This window comes from Equus caballus, chromosome 26, assembly GCF_041296265.1.
Source record: "Equus caballus isolate H_3958 breed thoroughbred chromosome 26, TB-T2T, whole genome shotgun sequence".
NCBI lineage: Eukaryota > Metazoa > Chordata > Mammalia > Perissodactyla > Equidae > Equus > Equus caballus.
The window spans coordinates 46,580,273-46,596,164 of record NC_091709.1 but is presented as its reverse complement, the minus strand read 5'-3'; the positions used below and the strand labels follow the sequence as shown (position 1 = coordinate 46,596,164).

Genomic DNA, 15,892 nt, shown 5'->3' with positions numbered 1-15,892 from the left:
CCGAGCTTTCCTGACTCTGTGGACTAAGTGGACGTGTGCTCATTATGCCAAATCTAGTGTCCCTAAACAATCTTATCAGATGAAACAAATTATCTTTTCCAACTCAAGGCTCCATATTTGAGCAATTGCTTCCCACAGCTGCACCCAGTGAAATGGAAACAGGAGCGCTCTCTCTTCAATCTTAAAAGAAGCTCCTGGTGGGTAATGACTGTTGGAAGTCAGAGCATCATGCAGTCCCTGGGCTGGAGGAGATCTGAGTGCAGGGGTTCAAGGGTCACGAGGTCACACTTTGGGATCAGACAGCCTGGAGTCAAGCCCACCCAGATGCTCATGGGCCGCGCACTCTTGGCCAAGCCACCTCCTTACATTCAGTCCACTTCCTTTCTCATCAGAGTGGCTGTTAGCAGAGCCCCAGACCAGCAGTGGCTCTTAGGCGATTCCTATGTGGACCCATCTTGTAATCTCAAGGGGGAAACCAGAGTCCAGCCAATTACCTACTTGTCCCGGGTCACCAGCATCTATAGTGCAGAGGCCTCGAGCCCAGATCTCCTGTGTCCCTGTCCAGCCTCTCCCCTCCACGCTGCATCTACCCTGGTGCCCAGATGGTGGTCTGTCCACTGCAGTCCCCCGTCAGATCCTACACATCAACTCCCTGCCTCCCATCTCTCCTCTGACCCCACCACCCCAGGAGCACGCCCACTCGGCTCACCGTGGGATGGATCAGGCCTTCTCGGTTGTGCAAGGTGCCCCACGTGGCAATTCCAATGGTGACGACTTCTCCTTCGTTGTAGCTGCTGCTCAGGCTGAAGTCGCGCACGGCCTCACCCACCTGCTTCATCACGCCCGTGTGGGTCCCCCCAGTGATAATCCAGGCCCCTGGGGAAAGGAGAGAGGGTGGGCAGGCCCATGGGTCCTGGTGCACACCCTGCCACGCCTGAGCCTGACACCTAAGGCCCTGCATGCTTCTGATGCTCAGTCCCCCATGCCCGCCGAGCCCCTACTCAAGGGCCTTCAAACTCATGATCAGGGGTAAGTCTTAAAAGCTGGAGGCATCACAGTCTCTTGTTTCAGAGTATCCTATAAAGCCATAGTGATGAAAACAGCACGGTACTGGTACAAAACAGACACACAGGTCAATGGAACAGAATTGAGAGCCCCACACATCTACAGACAGTTAATCTTCAACAAAGGAGCCACAAACATACAGGGAGAAAGGAAAGTCTCTTCAATAAATGGTGTTGGGAAAACTGGACAGCCACACACACAAGAATGAAAGTAGACCGTTATCTCACACCCTACACAAAAATTAACTCAAAATGAACTAGAGACTTGAATCTAAGACCTGAAACCATAAAACACCTAGAAGAAAATATAGGCAGTACACTCTTTGACACTGGTCTTAGCAGCATCTTTTCGAATACCATGTCTACTCGGGCAAGGGAAACAAAAGAAAAAATAAACAAGCGGGACTTCATCAGACTAAAGAGCTTCTGTAAGGCAAAGGAAACCAGGAACAAAACGAAAAGACAGCCCACTGACTGGGAGAAAATGTTTGCAAATAATATATCCAACAAGGGGTTAATCTCCATAATATAAAGAACTCGCACAACTGAACTATAAAAAAAACAAACAACCCGATCAAAAAATGGGCAGAGGATATGGACAGACAATTTTTCCAAAGAAGATATACAGATGGACAACAGGCAAATGAAAAGATGTTCAACATCACTAATGATTAGGAAATGCAAATCAAAACTACAGCAAGATATCACCTCACACCCATCAGAATGGCTATAATTAACAAGACAAAAAATAACAAATGTGGGAGAGGTTGTGGAGAAAAGGGAATGTAAACTGATGCAGCCACTATGGAAAACAGTATGGAGATTTCTTAAAAATAGAAATACCATACGATCCAGCTATCCCACTTCTGGATATTTATCCAAAGAACATTAAATCAACAATACAGAGAGATCTATGCACCCTTATGTTCGCTGCAGCATAATTCACAACAACCAAGACATGGGAGCGACCCAAGTGCCCATCAACTGATGAATGAGTAAAGAAGAGGTGGTGTATATATATGTGATGGAGTACTACTCAGTCATAAAAAAGACAAAATCGTCCCATTTGCAACAACATGGATGGACCTTGAGGGTATGGTGTTAAAGAAATAAGCTAGATAGAGAAAGACAAGATAGAGAAAGACAAATGAGCTAGATACAGAAAGCTAGATAGAGAAAGGATTTCACTCATATGTGGAAGATAAACTAACACATGGACAAAGAGAACAATTTAGTGGCTACCAGAGGGGAAGGGGGCTGGGGGTGGGCACAAGGGGATCAAGGGGTGAATATATATGGTGATGGATATAAAGTAGACTATTGGTGGTGAGCACGATGCAGCCTATACAGAAACTGATATATAATAATGTACACCTGAAATTATACAATGCTATAAACCAATATGACCTCAATAAAATAATTAAAAAAAAAAAACAAAACAGGATTTCAGAGGAAGCCAAACCGCGATTACGTCCTCAACGCTACAGCTGGGAGCCGAGGTTTCCGGTGCTGCTCAGGGAGGCGGGGACAGGAACAGGCCCCCCAGCCCACCCCACCCCCAGCTCCTGACGGCAGGCCTTGTCCTCTCTCCCTGCCTCCTGTCCAGTCTAGGAAACATGGCACCTCAGAAATTTCTCTGAATGCTTCTATTTCAAGACACATAAACTTCCCTTCTTCCCCTTGGTTTTTGGGCATAGAGTGTGGTAGACTGCATCCCTGTGTCCGCCACTGGGCCCTGTTCCCTGTGCGGGATCATAAGTCCCACCCACTGCCACACAACTTACAGAGGCCCCTATGGGGGAAACACCTCCCACCCCACTGTCCAGCCCGACCAGTGGCCCGGTTTGGTCATCTCATGCTGGCAAGAAGAACTGATGCCAGGTCTGAGGAACCTGAATTTGCGCCAGCTGTTTTTGCAGTACTCCATCTGCCACGAGGACAGCAGGTCCCCTGTGGGGTCTGCTCCTCTGGTCTGTGTCCCGGAATGAGAAGACACATGGAGCGGACCTGCAGCCGCTGACTTGCAGCCACCTCCTTGAAACATAAGCCAAGAGACACGTCTGCTCTTGTTTGGGCTGCCTGGTCCCAGCACGGTGCCGACAACTGTACAGGATTTGACGCCTGGAAGCCAGTCATGGCGTCGCCATAAAAAACAATCTAAACCACGTGGCACTGGCCTTGGGGCCGGGAAGTGGCTGATTGACATTGAACGCTGAAAAGATAACCACGAGATGTGGTACAACTGTCACCCGTGACTCCCTGGGGACAGGTGCGTGCCTGCTGAATGTGCGGCAGAGGTTACAAGTGTGCCTGGTGATGGTCAGCTGCACTGAGCCAAGATTCAGTCGATCTGCAGGCAGGGACGGAGGGAAACGGAAGGATCCCGAAAACCCAGGGCCTACAGGTAGACAATGAAATTGAGCGACATGGGCCAATTAAGACTCAGATTAAGACTCTGTTTCAGGGCAAAGGCCAAACCGAGGGTGTGGCCCTCACACCCTTGGCTGAAACCAGATCCCAGAAAGAGGCTCAGTGCCCTCTGGGTGACCCCAGTCTCACCTGGACCCCAAATCCTTGCTCTCGGGGCATTGACTTACACTGGCAGAACCCCCTCAGGGGCCCTGGGCATGGGATCTGCTTATCGATTGTCACTTTGAGAGAGCCCCGAGGGCTGCCTCCCGAGGAGCCCTGGATACTTCAGGCAGACACAGGGTCCCGGCACACAGCCCCTGCCCTGCTCTTACTGGGAATGTCACCTCAGGGAGGGAGTCAATGACAGAAACAAATCCTTCCTTCCATGACGCTGACAGAAAGATCAGGTAACAGGAACTCACTTGCACCCCTCGGGCTAACCCAGGCTCCTGGCCTCCTCTGCCCGCCCACGGAAGCTCACAGCTTCCAGGCCTCCTCTAGGCGCAGAGCAGGGCGTCACCATCGGGGAGTGAGCCAGGGCCCTGTCTGTCCTGACAGGCAAGCCAAGCCAGCAGAGGGGCAGCAGCAGGACATCAGGGAAGGAGGGTGGGCAGGGAGCGCCGGGTGAGTCTGACCACATGCTTCTCCACTGGGGCCCAGAGTGGCCTCAGGGACCCCCGAGGGCCAAGCAGTCCCAACGCCCCGGCTCTGTCTCGCAGGGACCCACTCCTCCCTCAGCCTGCCCCTTGCTCCCAGGCTGAGCGCTCCCTGTGGTCCAGGCCTCATGTCCCCCCTCCCAGGCGTTACCTGTGGTCTGGGCCACCTTGACCAGGCCTCTGCGGAAGACGTTCTTCAGCCTGGGCTTCATGTTAAAATCCTTGGCCCCACCAGTGACCGAGATGAGAAGGTTGGGGACATCCAGGCCCCAGTGCTGGGTGATGAGGTGGTAGATGACGCTGGAGGGCGTGTCCTGGGAGAGGCGGACATACTGCGGGGAAGTCAGAGGACAGCAGAGGAGCCTGGGTCAGTGGCCAGCTGGGCAGGTCCAAGGCCACAGTGCAGCGGGGGACAGTGTCCCCACCCCCAGCCATGTCCGACAGCCCCAAGCAGGCCGTGGTCGCCTCACCCCTGGGTCTAGATTCAGTGAGGGTTGCAGCCATACAGGGCATGAATTGGGAGAAAAGGGGGAGGCAAAGGCCCAGAAGAGGGGCCCCACGGCAAAGAACTGCCCCTCATCGTCACAGACCCTCAGCCCAGCTGCCTCTCTACTCTCCCTCTCTGTGTCGGGGGCACCCCACGCTGGAGACCCCATGTCTGCTTCAGTCCCACAGTAAAGGCCAGCCCGCCGTCGTGCCCTCCCAGGTTTAACCAGCAGCTGTCCTGTCCTTCCTTCTCTCCGTCTTCATCTAATACAGTCTCCCTCTTGGCCACACGCCTGCCCTGGGTCTCCAGGACCTGTCACTTTGGGTCAGTTGCCCTTGGCCTCTGGTCCAGACACTGCCCTCCAGGGCCACTCTCACTCCGAGCCCCTGTGCTGCAGAAGAACGCCCATGCTCCATGGCGGACGCCTCCTCTCGGCTTGGGCCAGCCACACCTAAGACACCCAGCCCACTGGACTGGCCCTGAGAGTGGCTCCAAAGGACAGGGGCTTGGTGAGCACCCAACACGTGGTGGTGCTGATGCAGGGGGCTCTGGGCCGGTGGCCACCCAGGAAGCTGGTGTGACCCCATCCTCGGACCCTCCTTGTGCAACCTCTTTGGCCAAGTGGGCTGCGTCTCAGAGACTCAGAGGAGTTGAGGAGAAAAGTCACACCCAGTTAGTAAGAGGTTCAGGGTTTCCAGAGCCCCAGCACAGAAAAAGTGGCTCCACCAGACCCCATAGGTCAATGATGCCCAAAAGCTGCATCAAAATCCTGCAGAAGACTGGTTAAAATGAGGGAGGCTGGGCCCCCAATTCAGCAGGTCTAGGGTGGGGCCCGAGAGTTTGCTTGGCGGCGCTGTTGGTCCAGGGACCACCCTGCGATCCACCGTACATGACAGACTCGCCAGGGCCTGGGCCTCCCTCTGCCCCTCCCATGTTCCTGAGCAGGCTCAAGGCTCTGCCGGCCTCCCACCCTGCTGTGCGGCCCCCTGGCACAGCTCTCGCCTCTGCTACTGGGTCTGTTAGCCTTGGGGAGCCCCGCCTGCCCCACCCTTAGCCCTGGGAGGGCTCTGTGCCCTGGGATTTCACCCAGCCTCTCCCTCCGAACCCAGGAAGTCCCAGCCACCGAGGGTCACTGACAGTGGGGTCTGGTCCACAGTAAGAATAATGGAGTGATGGAAACCAACCTTTCCCACCTTCTGGCCCAGGCCCATGAAGGCAATGTCACCAAAGGCGTCCGTTGGCATCTCCTGGACATGCTTCTTTGGGTCCCATTCCTTGCCCTGGAAGGCACAGGGCCAGGTGGCCTCCTCCAAGTGCTGCTCATGCGTGTAGCCACACTCGCACACCACCTTCCTGCAAAGACCACACAGTCACCAGAGGTAACGGGGTGCCTGTCCTGCTCCTGCTGGGGGTGTCACAGAGGCCCACTGGAGACCCAGGACTTTCACCCCACCCAGCAGTAACGAGGCATCCTGGCCAGAGTGTCAGTGGAGGCCACATGGGGGCAGTATAAGGCACCCCTGCCCCTCCTAGCCAGGGTGGGATCAGGGGAGGCCCAGTGGGGAGCCGGAACTCCCCCCACCGCACAAGCAGGAACAAGAAGCCCCTCCCCACCAAGCATTAGTTGAAGCTCAGGGGGACCTCCACCTCTACAAGGCAGTGAGGACATGGTGTCCTTCTTCCCCATGGGCAGCTCACAGTGGACCACCTAAAACACGGGATCAAGAGTCTTACACTGTAATCCCTACAATATCAAGGTTTCAACTGGAAATCAGTAGCCATACCTGAAACCAGGAAAATCTCAACCAGAATGAGAAAAGACAAGAGCCACCAGGACCAAGATGACACAGATGTTGGAATGATCTGGCAAGGATTTTAAGGCAGGCACCATAAAAATGCTTTAACAAGAAATTGTGAACACACTTGGAAAAAATGAAAAAATATAAAGTCTCAGCAAAGAAATAGACGACACATCAAATATAAATTTTAGGACTGAAAAATGCATTAAACAAAATTTTTAAAACTCAGTGGATGAATTCAGCATCAGAATCGAGGTGACAGAGGAAAGAATCCATGAATTTGAAGACAGAACAGTCGAAATGAACCAATGTGAACAACAGAGAGAAAACAGGCCTAAATAAACAAATAAACAGACCCTCTGGGGCCTGCAGAACTATGACAAAAGATCAAACATTCACATCATCAGAGTCCCCGAAGGACAAGAGAAAGAAGGCAAGGCTGAAAAAGTATGTAAAGAAATTATGACCAAGTGAGAGCTTTCCCAGGAAGGCAAGGTTGGGTTAACATTTAAAAATCAATTGATCTAATGTACCATCTTTACAAAATAAAGGAGGAAAGTCATATGATCAATTGCTTGGATGCATAAAGTATTTTACCAAATTCAACCCCCATTCATAATAACAACATTCAACAAACTAGGAATAAAGGAGAATTCCCCAACCTGATAAAAAGCATCTATGAAAGTCCTGCTGGTAACAGCATACTCAATGATGAAAGGTTGAATGCTTTATCCTGGAGACCGAGGACAAGACAAGGACGTCCACCCTCACCACTGCTATTCAGCAGGGTGCTAGAGGCCCTGGCTAATGAAATAAGCAAGGAAGAAAGAGAGATAGAGAAAAGGCAAATAGATAGGAAAAGAAGTAAAACCATCTTTATGCACAGATAACATAATTGTGTGTGTCGAAAATCCTAAGGAATCTACAAAAAAACTACAAGAATTGACAAGTAAGTCTAACAAGTTTGTAGGACACAAGGTCAACAAACATAAATCAACTTCATTCTATATAGAAGAAACAATTAGAAAGTGAAATTTTAAAAAAACAATACTACCGACAACAGCAAAAAAGAAAAAAGAATGGCCAAAATTTCTCGTATTTGAAAAAAAAAGACACAAATCTACAGATTCAAGAATATGAGTGAACACTAAACAGGATAAGCCCAAAGGAGATGCACACCTGTAATGGTCAAACGTGTAATGGTCAAACTTCCAAAAACTAAAGACAAAGGAAAAATCTTGAAAACAGCAAGACGGAAATGACACTTTGCCAGTTGGAGGAAAACAATTCATACAACAACTGACTTCTCATCAGAAACCAGGAAGAAATAGCGCAACATTTTTCAAATACTGAAAGACAAAAACTACCAGCCCAGAATTCTATATCAGCAAAAATGTCATTCACATATGAAAGGGAAGTCAAGACATTCTCAGACGAAAGAAAACTAAGGGAATCTGTCACCAGCAGAGCTACCCTACAAGCATGGCTAAAGGAAGTTCTCTAAACAGAAATGAGATGATAAAAGAAGGAATATTGGATTATCAGAAAGGAACAAAGAATAACGGAAAGAGAAAAAATACGGGTAAATAGAATACCTTTTCCTTCTCTGGAATTTTCTGAATTATGTTTGATGGTTGGGTTGAGCCAAAGTTACAACACTATCTAACATGGTGCTCAATGCATGTGGAGGAAATATTTTAAGCAATTATATTATAAATGGGGATGAGTAAGGGATGTGAAAGGAGGTAATGTTTCTATGCTTCACTCAAACTGGTCAACACCAGGAGACTAAGACATACCAGCAGATGAGCAGATATCAGTAGATTGTGATAAACTGTGAATATATAATATAAACCTGGAGCAACGAATAAACAAAGCTCTACAAAGAGATACTCTCAAAAATAGTGTGGATAAATCAAAATGGAACTCTAAAAATTATTCAAGTAACCTACAGAAAGGCAGGAAAAGAAATACAGAGCAAACTGAGAACCAAAAAGAACATGGCAGACTCAAGTCCCAACATATCAATAATCCCATTAAATGTAATGTCTGAATAGACTAGTTGAAAAGCAGAGATTGGCAGAGTGCATAAAAAAAATCAGACCCGATTATTGGTGTATACAAAAACCTCACTTCAAATATAACGATATAGGCCCGTTGAAAGCGAAGGACCACACAGCAACCAAGAGGAGCCAACTGTCTACACAGCAACTCAGACGGATCTCAACGGCCTTACGCCGAGTGAAAAAAAAGCCAGTCAGACGATCACATAGTGTATGATTCCATTTATGTGACATTCTAGAAATGAAAAAATTGTAGAGACGGAGAACAGATGAATGGTCGCCAGGGGTCAGGGATGGCGGGGTAGACGCAAGTGTGTAACCTGTGGTGGGACCATGGAATCTCTCTGTAGTATCTTCACAACCTCCTGTAAGTTTATAATTATTTCAAAATAAAAGGATTAAAAACCCCACACAGTGCAGGCTCAAAGAAGAAACTCTCAGCCACGGGCCAGCAGGATGCACACGGTCCCCTAGCTGGATGCCCATGGTCGTGCTCCAGAACTCCAGCCTCCGGGAGCTGCCCCTGTGTTTTCTGCTTTTCCCCAGCAAGAATGCATTGACGGCTCTTTCAACTCTTACCTCCTCTCTTATTTTCTTCGTCTTCAGGGGTTGAAATCTCTTTATTCCTTTACTACTATATACTGGGGTTTCAGGAGACAGAGGAGATAAGTGTGTTCGTCACTCCTTATTTGACTGGAAATCTACAGATGTTTTAGATTCCTACTTTTTGCTGGTAATAAATGACCCAGACGACCAGATGCAGATGAGACCCCAAAAAAAGTCTAAAACCAGAGGAAAGCTGAGCCAGATGGTACAGGCGACAGACTCCTGGACCAGAAGAAAGAGGACAAGTTTCTCTGCCACCCAGCAAGTGTGACCTCAGATGCTTCTGACTCTCAAGTTCTCAGTCAGTAAATGGGAAAAATAATGCTTTCACTGCCCCCAACCCTGCAAAACTCTGTGAAGGTCAAATGAGGTTGGGATGGGAAATAATTTATCAAATTAGTGCAAATTAACTAACCATGCATGGACGAGGGATCAGTGAAAAGACCCACTGCCTACTGATACCCAAGAGCTCCTGGGCTCCTCTCAGGCTGTCCTTCCCTACTCGTGAAGCAGGTCCCTGGCTAGCCCCAGTCTCCACTGCTCACACAGGGTCTCCCAGGACTGCCCATGCCATGATGGACTCGAGGCACGCCCACTGACCATCCCATCCTCTGAGACCCCTAATGAGACTCAAGGCACTCTCAGACCTGCGGGGGTCTTAGGGAACACCTTGCGTGGCCCCCTCAATCTATGGATGAGAGCGCTGGAGCCAGGGTGGGGGAGGGGGTCACCAGGACAGGGACCCGAGCTCTCGTATTTTGGCTCAAGGCTGCCCCAAATTTTCTCTTAAGTTTCTAACAGCCAGCCCATAATAAGCTTCCTCCTTTCCCTCTCCTCTTGAACCATCGCCCTCGGGTGAGATTAGATCTTGAATCTGTGTGTGTTCCCTAGCTGGACACAGCGCAGGAAATGTGCTGAGAGCGCTGACCCAGAAATTAAACAATCAGAGAATCTGCTCCTGAGCTCTTGGCCTAGATGGGCATAAACGGGAACACCACGGCTAGCATCCTGTGGGAGAAATGAGAGCTCCATTCTCTCCAATCTGGGTCCCTTCCTGCAACCTGAAGGAGCCGTCATAACACCAGAATGAACTAGCCATTCCATCTGCTATCTCCCTGGGGCAGCTCCTCTCCTTAAACCTGATCCTAATACAGGTGCTTCTGGAAGTTTTCAGAACCAAACGCATCCTGAGCACTATTTCTCCAAAGCGGGACGGAAATACTAAAGAAGGAAGATCTGGATCCCCCAACCCTCGCTGACCCCCGCCAACATTTCTCCACTGGTTTAGCATTCAGAGGAAAGAAGGGGTCGGGGCCTAGATCAATGGCGCCCCGAACCCCTACAAACAGAAACCAGATTACCGCAATAGTCTACAAAATGTTTTCGAAACCAGATTCCTACACAGGAAGTTATGTATCACAAGTTCCCTCTGAGGCTGTTTTCATAAACCCATTTAAAAATAATGAAAGCTGGAGACCTCATTACAAAGTACTCTCTGTATATTGTCAGAATAAGCGGTGTGAACCCGAAACTCTGATTACGCACCAAGAATACGAGAGGTCACTAGCCGTGAAGCTGTCAGCTGGAGCACGGTGGCGACCTTCTCAGCTCAAGGTCACTCCTATGACCGCTCAGTGAGGAATAAGGGGTCTTATCTGAAGCAGAGCCATGCCAGAGGTGTGAACCCCAAAACATCCATGGGGCACTTTTAGTAATAACACCTGGGCACATTACAGGACCCCAGAAACGACGTGATCATCGGTGACTGTTCACCTCTCACTCCATACCGTAATCCGCTTCTATCTTCCCCTATGTCATTCAACAAATATAAGTGGATGTTAACTGTTTGTCAGCAGGTCAGAGCTCAGAACTGGCAAGAGGCAGAACCACAAAGCCACACAATTACAGCACAATCGACAACTGGTATAAACGAGAAATATACAGGGGCCAGCCCGGTGGCACAGTGGCTATGTGCGCACGTTCTGCTTTGGTGGCCCCGGGTTCGCCAGTTCAGATCCCAGGTGTGGACATGGCACCGCTTGGCAAGCCATGCTGTGGCAAGCATCCCACATATAAAGTAGAGGAAGATAGGCACGGATGTTAGCTCAGGGCCAGTCTTCCTCAAAAAAGAAAAAAAGAGAGAGAGAGAAATATACAGAGTGTGGTGGGAGGGAGAGGTGACCTCTTGGGGTGTGGTCAAGCAGGGCTCCATAGCAGAGGCAGCATCTGCAACAGGCCTTGAAGGATAAGTAGGAGTTCACCAGGTGACAAAGAAGGAGTACAAGTGAGGAAGAGCGTGGCCCAAGTGTGGCACAGCACAGACTAGGGTGTGGGTGTTGGGGAAATGCAGACACGAATGAACACGGTTTGTGGGGTAAATAGAAATGCTCTGAGCACCCTAGGCCTACGTGGATATGGGACTGTCCCCCTGCCGAGGTGGGCCGGTCTGCCTCTGCTCAGCTTCTCTGCCTGGGAACAGAGAAAGGGCCACTCACCCAGCATCAGACAGCTTGGAGCTCTCCACAAAGTACATGCATTCTTTCTTCTTGATGTTTTCAGGAATCCAGGAACTCAGATTTTTTTGCTGAGGGCAAAAAAGGGTACTTTGAGATCCTTGGGCATCAAATCTACACTTTCAAATGAGCACATCCTAGGCTTCTCTTAGACACACTGATGTTCCCTGACAAGCTTCGAGGGTCTTTTTTCAGAGAAGCGAGGCCCGAGCCCTCCCCGGCCATGCCAAGGGTTAAATTACCCTCACCAAAGGCCTCAGGTGTGGAGTCAGGACAGAGGAGTGAACAGGTGCGATCACCTCCTCTTGGGCCCAATTTGAAACTGCACAGCACTTTACAGTTTATCTGTCAACACTGCCTTCCTCGGGAACAACTTGGGGTGGCAGAACAGTGGCAGATGAGGCTCTGCCTTCATCCTGGCGGGACGGCAGGCTGAAGCGCCCTCCCGCCCACCTGACCAGGGGACTACGAAAGTCCAGCGTGCTCTTTCAACAGGCTTCTCCGGGCCTTTCCGCGAAGTTAGCCCAGGGCTTCAGATGGTGCTAAGGGCATTCCCAGTCAAGGAAGTGAGATCACTGCACAAGGAGGTTGGAGCAACGCTTTCCAGGAGTCTGGCCCAGAACTGTCATGGTTCCCGGCTTTTCCAATCGGAGGAAGTGATCGTGCAGTCCTGAGGGGGCACAGGCCTGGCCGAACCATGCTCCCCAATTCTCCTCTCCTTAAGGGCCTTTCTGGGCTGGAGCCCCCAGGCCAGCTGAGTCTCTGCCCGGGCAGGAAATGCGCCCCTCCCTGGTGGTCACTGTGCCCCACAGGGCTCTGGTGGAGCCGGCCGACGGGCCCCCGCTGACCCCCAGAAGCCCACCTTTTCACAGTTGCCTAGGAGGTACTGGGACCTCCTGTTCTTGGGGAGACTGCTGTCGCTTCGCTGCAGATTGGGGCCCGCGCCCAGGTCAGCGACCCTCCTGGGCTGACCCCCAAAGCCCTCCTTCTGCTTGGAGCCAGCTTTCCAGGGGGTCGAGGGCTCCATCCCGACATCCCCACTCCAGCTTCCCGTCTCTCGCCTCCTTCAGGGCAGGCTTTTCTCCACCTTGCGAGGCTGAGGGTTCTGGAAACACGCCCCAGGGGCTGCTGAAATAGATCAGAGGGGAAATGAGGCAGGTGTCCTGAGAGGACCCAGCACGTTTCCTCATGTGGAGCCCTATCCGTTTGTCGGTCTGCACATTTCCCTGGCTACCCGAGCTCTGGCCCCCCGCCGGACCCCTGGGCAGTCCTGAAGGACACCCACATCCCCGGGGCCCCAGGGCACCCGTTCATAACGGTAACAACCTCCATCACTGTGAAGGGCTCAGTCCCCACCCCTGCCACTCTGGCGTGTGCCCAGCCACATCCAGGAACCCCAAAAGGATACAAGACTTCAGAGTTGGTGCTGGAATGGGTTAAGACTTTGGGACTGCCGGGATGAAAGGAATGTATTTTGCAAGTGATAAGGACATAGACTTTGAGGGGCCAGGGCCAGGATGCTATGGTCTGAATGTGTTCCCTTAAAGTTCCTATGTCGAAATCTAACCCCGAAAGTGAGGTATCAGGAGCAGCGCCTTTGGGAAGCGATTAGGTCATGAGGGCAGAGCCCTCATGAATGAGATTAACGCCCTGATAAAAGGGACCCCTTCTACTGTGTGAGGAGACAAGGAGAAGCCTGCAGCCCAGAAGGCGCCCCTCACCACCTGTGCTACACGCAGATCTCGGACTTCCAGCCTGCAGAACTGTGAGAAATAAAGTTCTGTTGCTTCAGCCATCCCGTCTACAGTATTCTGCTAGAGCAGCCCGAACAGGCTGAGACACACCAGTGACCAGTGCCGGCCCAGTGGCCCCACCCAGGGGCCTCCCTGCACAGCATTCATGGTGGAGGCCACGCCTTATACCTGTGCGGCCCTTATTGGGCCACCTGCGTCCTGAACAGCAGCTCACCTGGCCTCACAGCCAGCTTCCAAAGGAAGCAGATGGCAAGCAGTGTTCCCAGTTGACAGAAGCGGAAACTGAGGCTCCCAAAAGCTCACAGTCAGACAGCTGGCCTGTGAGGGGCTCTGGACTAGAGGCGGCTCCTGTCACCGTCTCCAGGGCTCGGCCCTGCACAGGACAAGGGCGACAGGATGGTGGGAGTGAAATGGGCCGAGTGGCAGACAGCAGTATGTGCCGTAAAGGACTTTGTCTTAAGAAACTCTGAAGTGCTCTTGCTCACGTACCCAGTTTTCGGACAGCTGCCATCTCAGAGCACCCATCAGGGTCCTGTGCACATTTCCTCCAGTCCCACCTGCCAACAGCCTCCTGGGAAATGTGTCAAACGCCACTCCCTCCGCCCGCCACCCCGTCAGACCGGGCAAGGCAGGGCTGGAGCCACACGGTAACCGTCCCCATGCCCAGCTGTGTGGGAGACGCTGGCCAGACCCTCCCTCTCCTCCTCCTGCTCCTCCTCGCACCTGCCCCTGTCCACCCGTCTGGGCCATGGAAGAGTCTAGAAACCCAGGGCTGACAATGACCTTATAAAGTCCCCCATTTAACCTCTGGGGTCCTTCTCCCCAGAATCGCATCATCAGTCCCTTTCTTCACACATCACCTAAAAGCAATTTTGGCCACCCTGGTTCATAGCTAAGATTCTCCATAAGCAAATGGCACAGGTGTGTGTTGAGAAAGCTTCAAAAGTAATTGACTTCCAAGAAAGTAGATGACAGATAGCTAGATAGATAATAGAGAGAGAGATAGATAGATAGATAGATAGAAAGAAAGAAAGAATTTGACAGCACACAGGCCTAAATACACAGTCATACAAAATGCACACCTACAAATGTCGTCTGGCCCAGGGCACCTCATGAGAACCTGTGGCTGTTGCCATAGAGGGTGTGGGCCTGAACAGGGCCAAGGCCGATGCGGGGCGAATGTCCAAATCTGGGCTCTGCACTGAGCAATCCGCAGTAGGAGGGAGGTCCTGTTGGGCCCACAGGAAGCAAGCACAGGTGCACGGGGGAGGGGCTGGCCATGCCCCTCGGTTTCAGCCTCCAGCAGCTTCTGCAGACAGGCTGCGCCTCACTCCCAGGTTGCTGTGTTCCAGGGGCACAGCTGAAAGAATGCCTCCCTGGTGTAAACCACCCCCACCGTCCAGAATAGACACCAAGGCCACAGAAAATAAAACTCCTGGACACAGCTTTTTACAGCTGCCATGTGGGCCCAGGACCATGGGACTCACAAGGACCGGGGCTCCTCCTTGTACTCCACCTGCCCCAGCTGAAAAGATTCACCAGGAAATAAAACAACAGACTTTACACCAGGGGGCTGGCTGTGGGCACAGTAGGCTTTATATGGGGGGCTAGCCGTAGACACACTGGACTTTATTTGGGGGGCTGGCCATAGACACACTGGCCAGCAGCGGCCTGACATGCACTGCCCTCTCTGCCTCTCTCTCTAAACCGTGCAGCTGCTCCCTGCCTCTGCTGAGGTCCAGCACCCTGTGAAGTCCTGGCTGTGAAAGGACTTTTGAGACAATAAATAGTTGGATGCAAAGGAGGTGCAAAGGAACGACCAGCGGACAGAAGTGGCCCTGTGGTCTTGAACCGGGTTCAGAGCGGGAGTCTGAGATGGGCTAAGTCTCTATTTCGCCAAGTCGGGGCACAGCGTCCCCGGGCAGACGGAACCCAGGCTCTGTCGCAGCGCCCGCGCCCCTGCGCCCCGTGTCATAGCCCAGGTGGTGCCGCAGCCTCGGTCTCCGCGCCCCCGCACCCGGCAGCCCAGCCCGTGCCCGCGTCCCCGCCTGCGCCCGGGCCCACGCCGTGAGCCGCTGGCCTGCCTCGGCCCCGCGCTCCAGCGGCGCCGCAGCTCGCGCGCTCGCGCCGGCACCAGCACCCCGGCCAGCGTCTAGGTCTCCGCGCCCCGCCGCGCACTCACCCCGGGGCTGCGCACCCATCCTCCCCCAGCCCGCGCCCCTGGACCCTGGCGCAGCCTCCCCCGGCCCGCGCCTCCGCCCCAGCGCCAGTCCCGCTACCTGGTCGCCGCACCCCGGTGTTGTCCATCACCCGGGCGCGTACCTGCGTCCCTCGCGCCGCTGCGCAGGACGGCCGCCCTGGCCCCGTGGGACCGCCGCATCTCCAGCCGAGCGTGCGCCCCGCACCCCGCACCCCGCACAGTCCGCGTCGCCCGCAGCGCGCTCTGCGTCACTCGGCCCCGCAGAGCCAGCCCTCTGCATCCCGCGCCCGCCGAGAGAGCCAAGGACCAACCTGCACGAGCCGGACCTCCCCGAAACC

The 15,892-nt window shown here is 52.5% G+C and overlaps 1 protein-coding gene across 12 annotated transcripts in view; it reads right to left on the bottom strand.

Moving 5' to 3' along the window:
• The window catches only part of TRPM2 (transient receptor potential cation channel subfamily M member 2), a 59,944-nt gene that overhangs the window by 42,569 nt on the left and 1,483 nt on the right, over positions 1 to 15,892 (bottom strand). For 7 of the 12 annotated variants that reach the window (XR_011433027.1, XR_011433023.1, XR_011433025.1 and 4 more), the window contains exons 2-6: positions 12,463 to 12,728; positions 11,583 to 11,671; positions 5,804 to 5,972; positions 4,284 to 4,464; positions 710 to 876 (exon numbers count right to left, since the gene is read on the bottom strand). Coding sequence is in view for 7 of the 12 variants with exons in the window: in XM_023630277.2 (XP_023486045.1) it covers positions 710 to 876; positions 4,284 to 4,464; positions 5,804 to 5,972; positions 11,583 to 11,671; positions 12,463 to 12,627 (771 nt within the window). In the remaining 5 variants the exon portion in view is untranslated. Of the gene's footprint in view, positions 1 to 709; positions 877 to 4,283; positions 4,465 to 5,803; positions 5,973 to 11,582; positions 11,672 to 12,462; positions 12,729 to 15,633; positions 15,800 to 15,892 lie in introns of those variants that run through there. The other 5 variants (XM_023630280.2, XM_070252587.1, XR_011433024.1 and 2 more) reach the window with 4 other exon arrangements.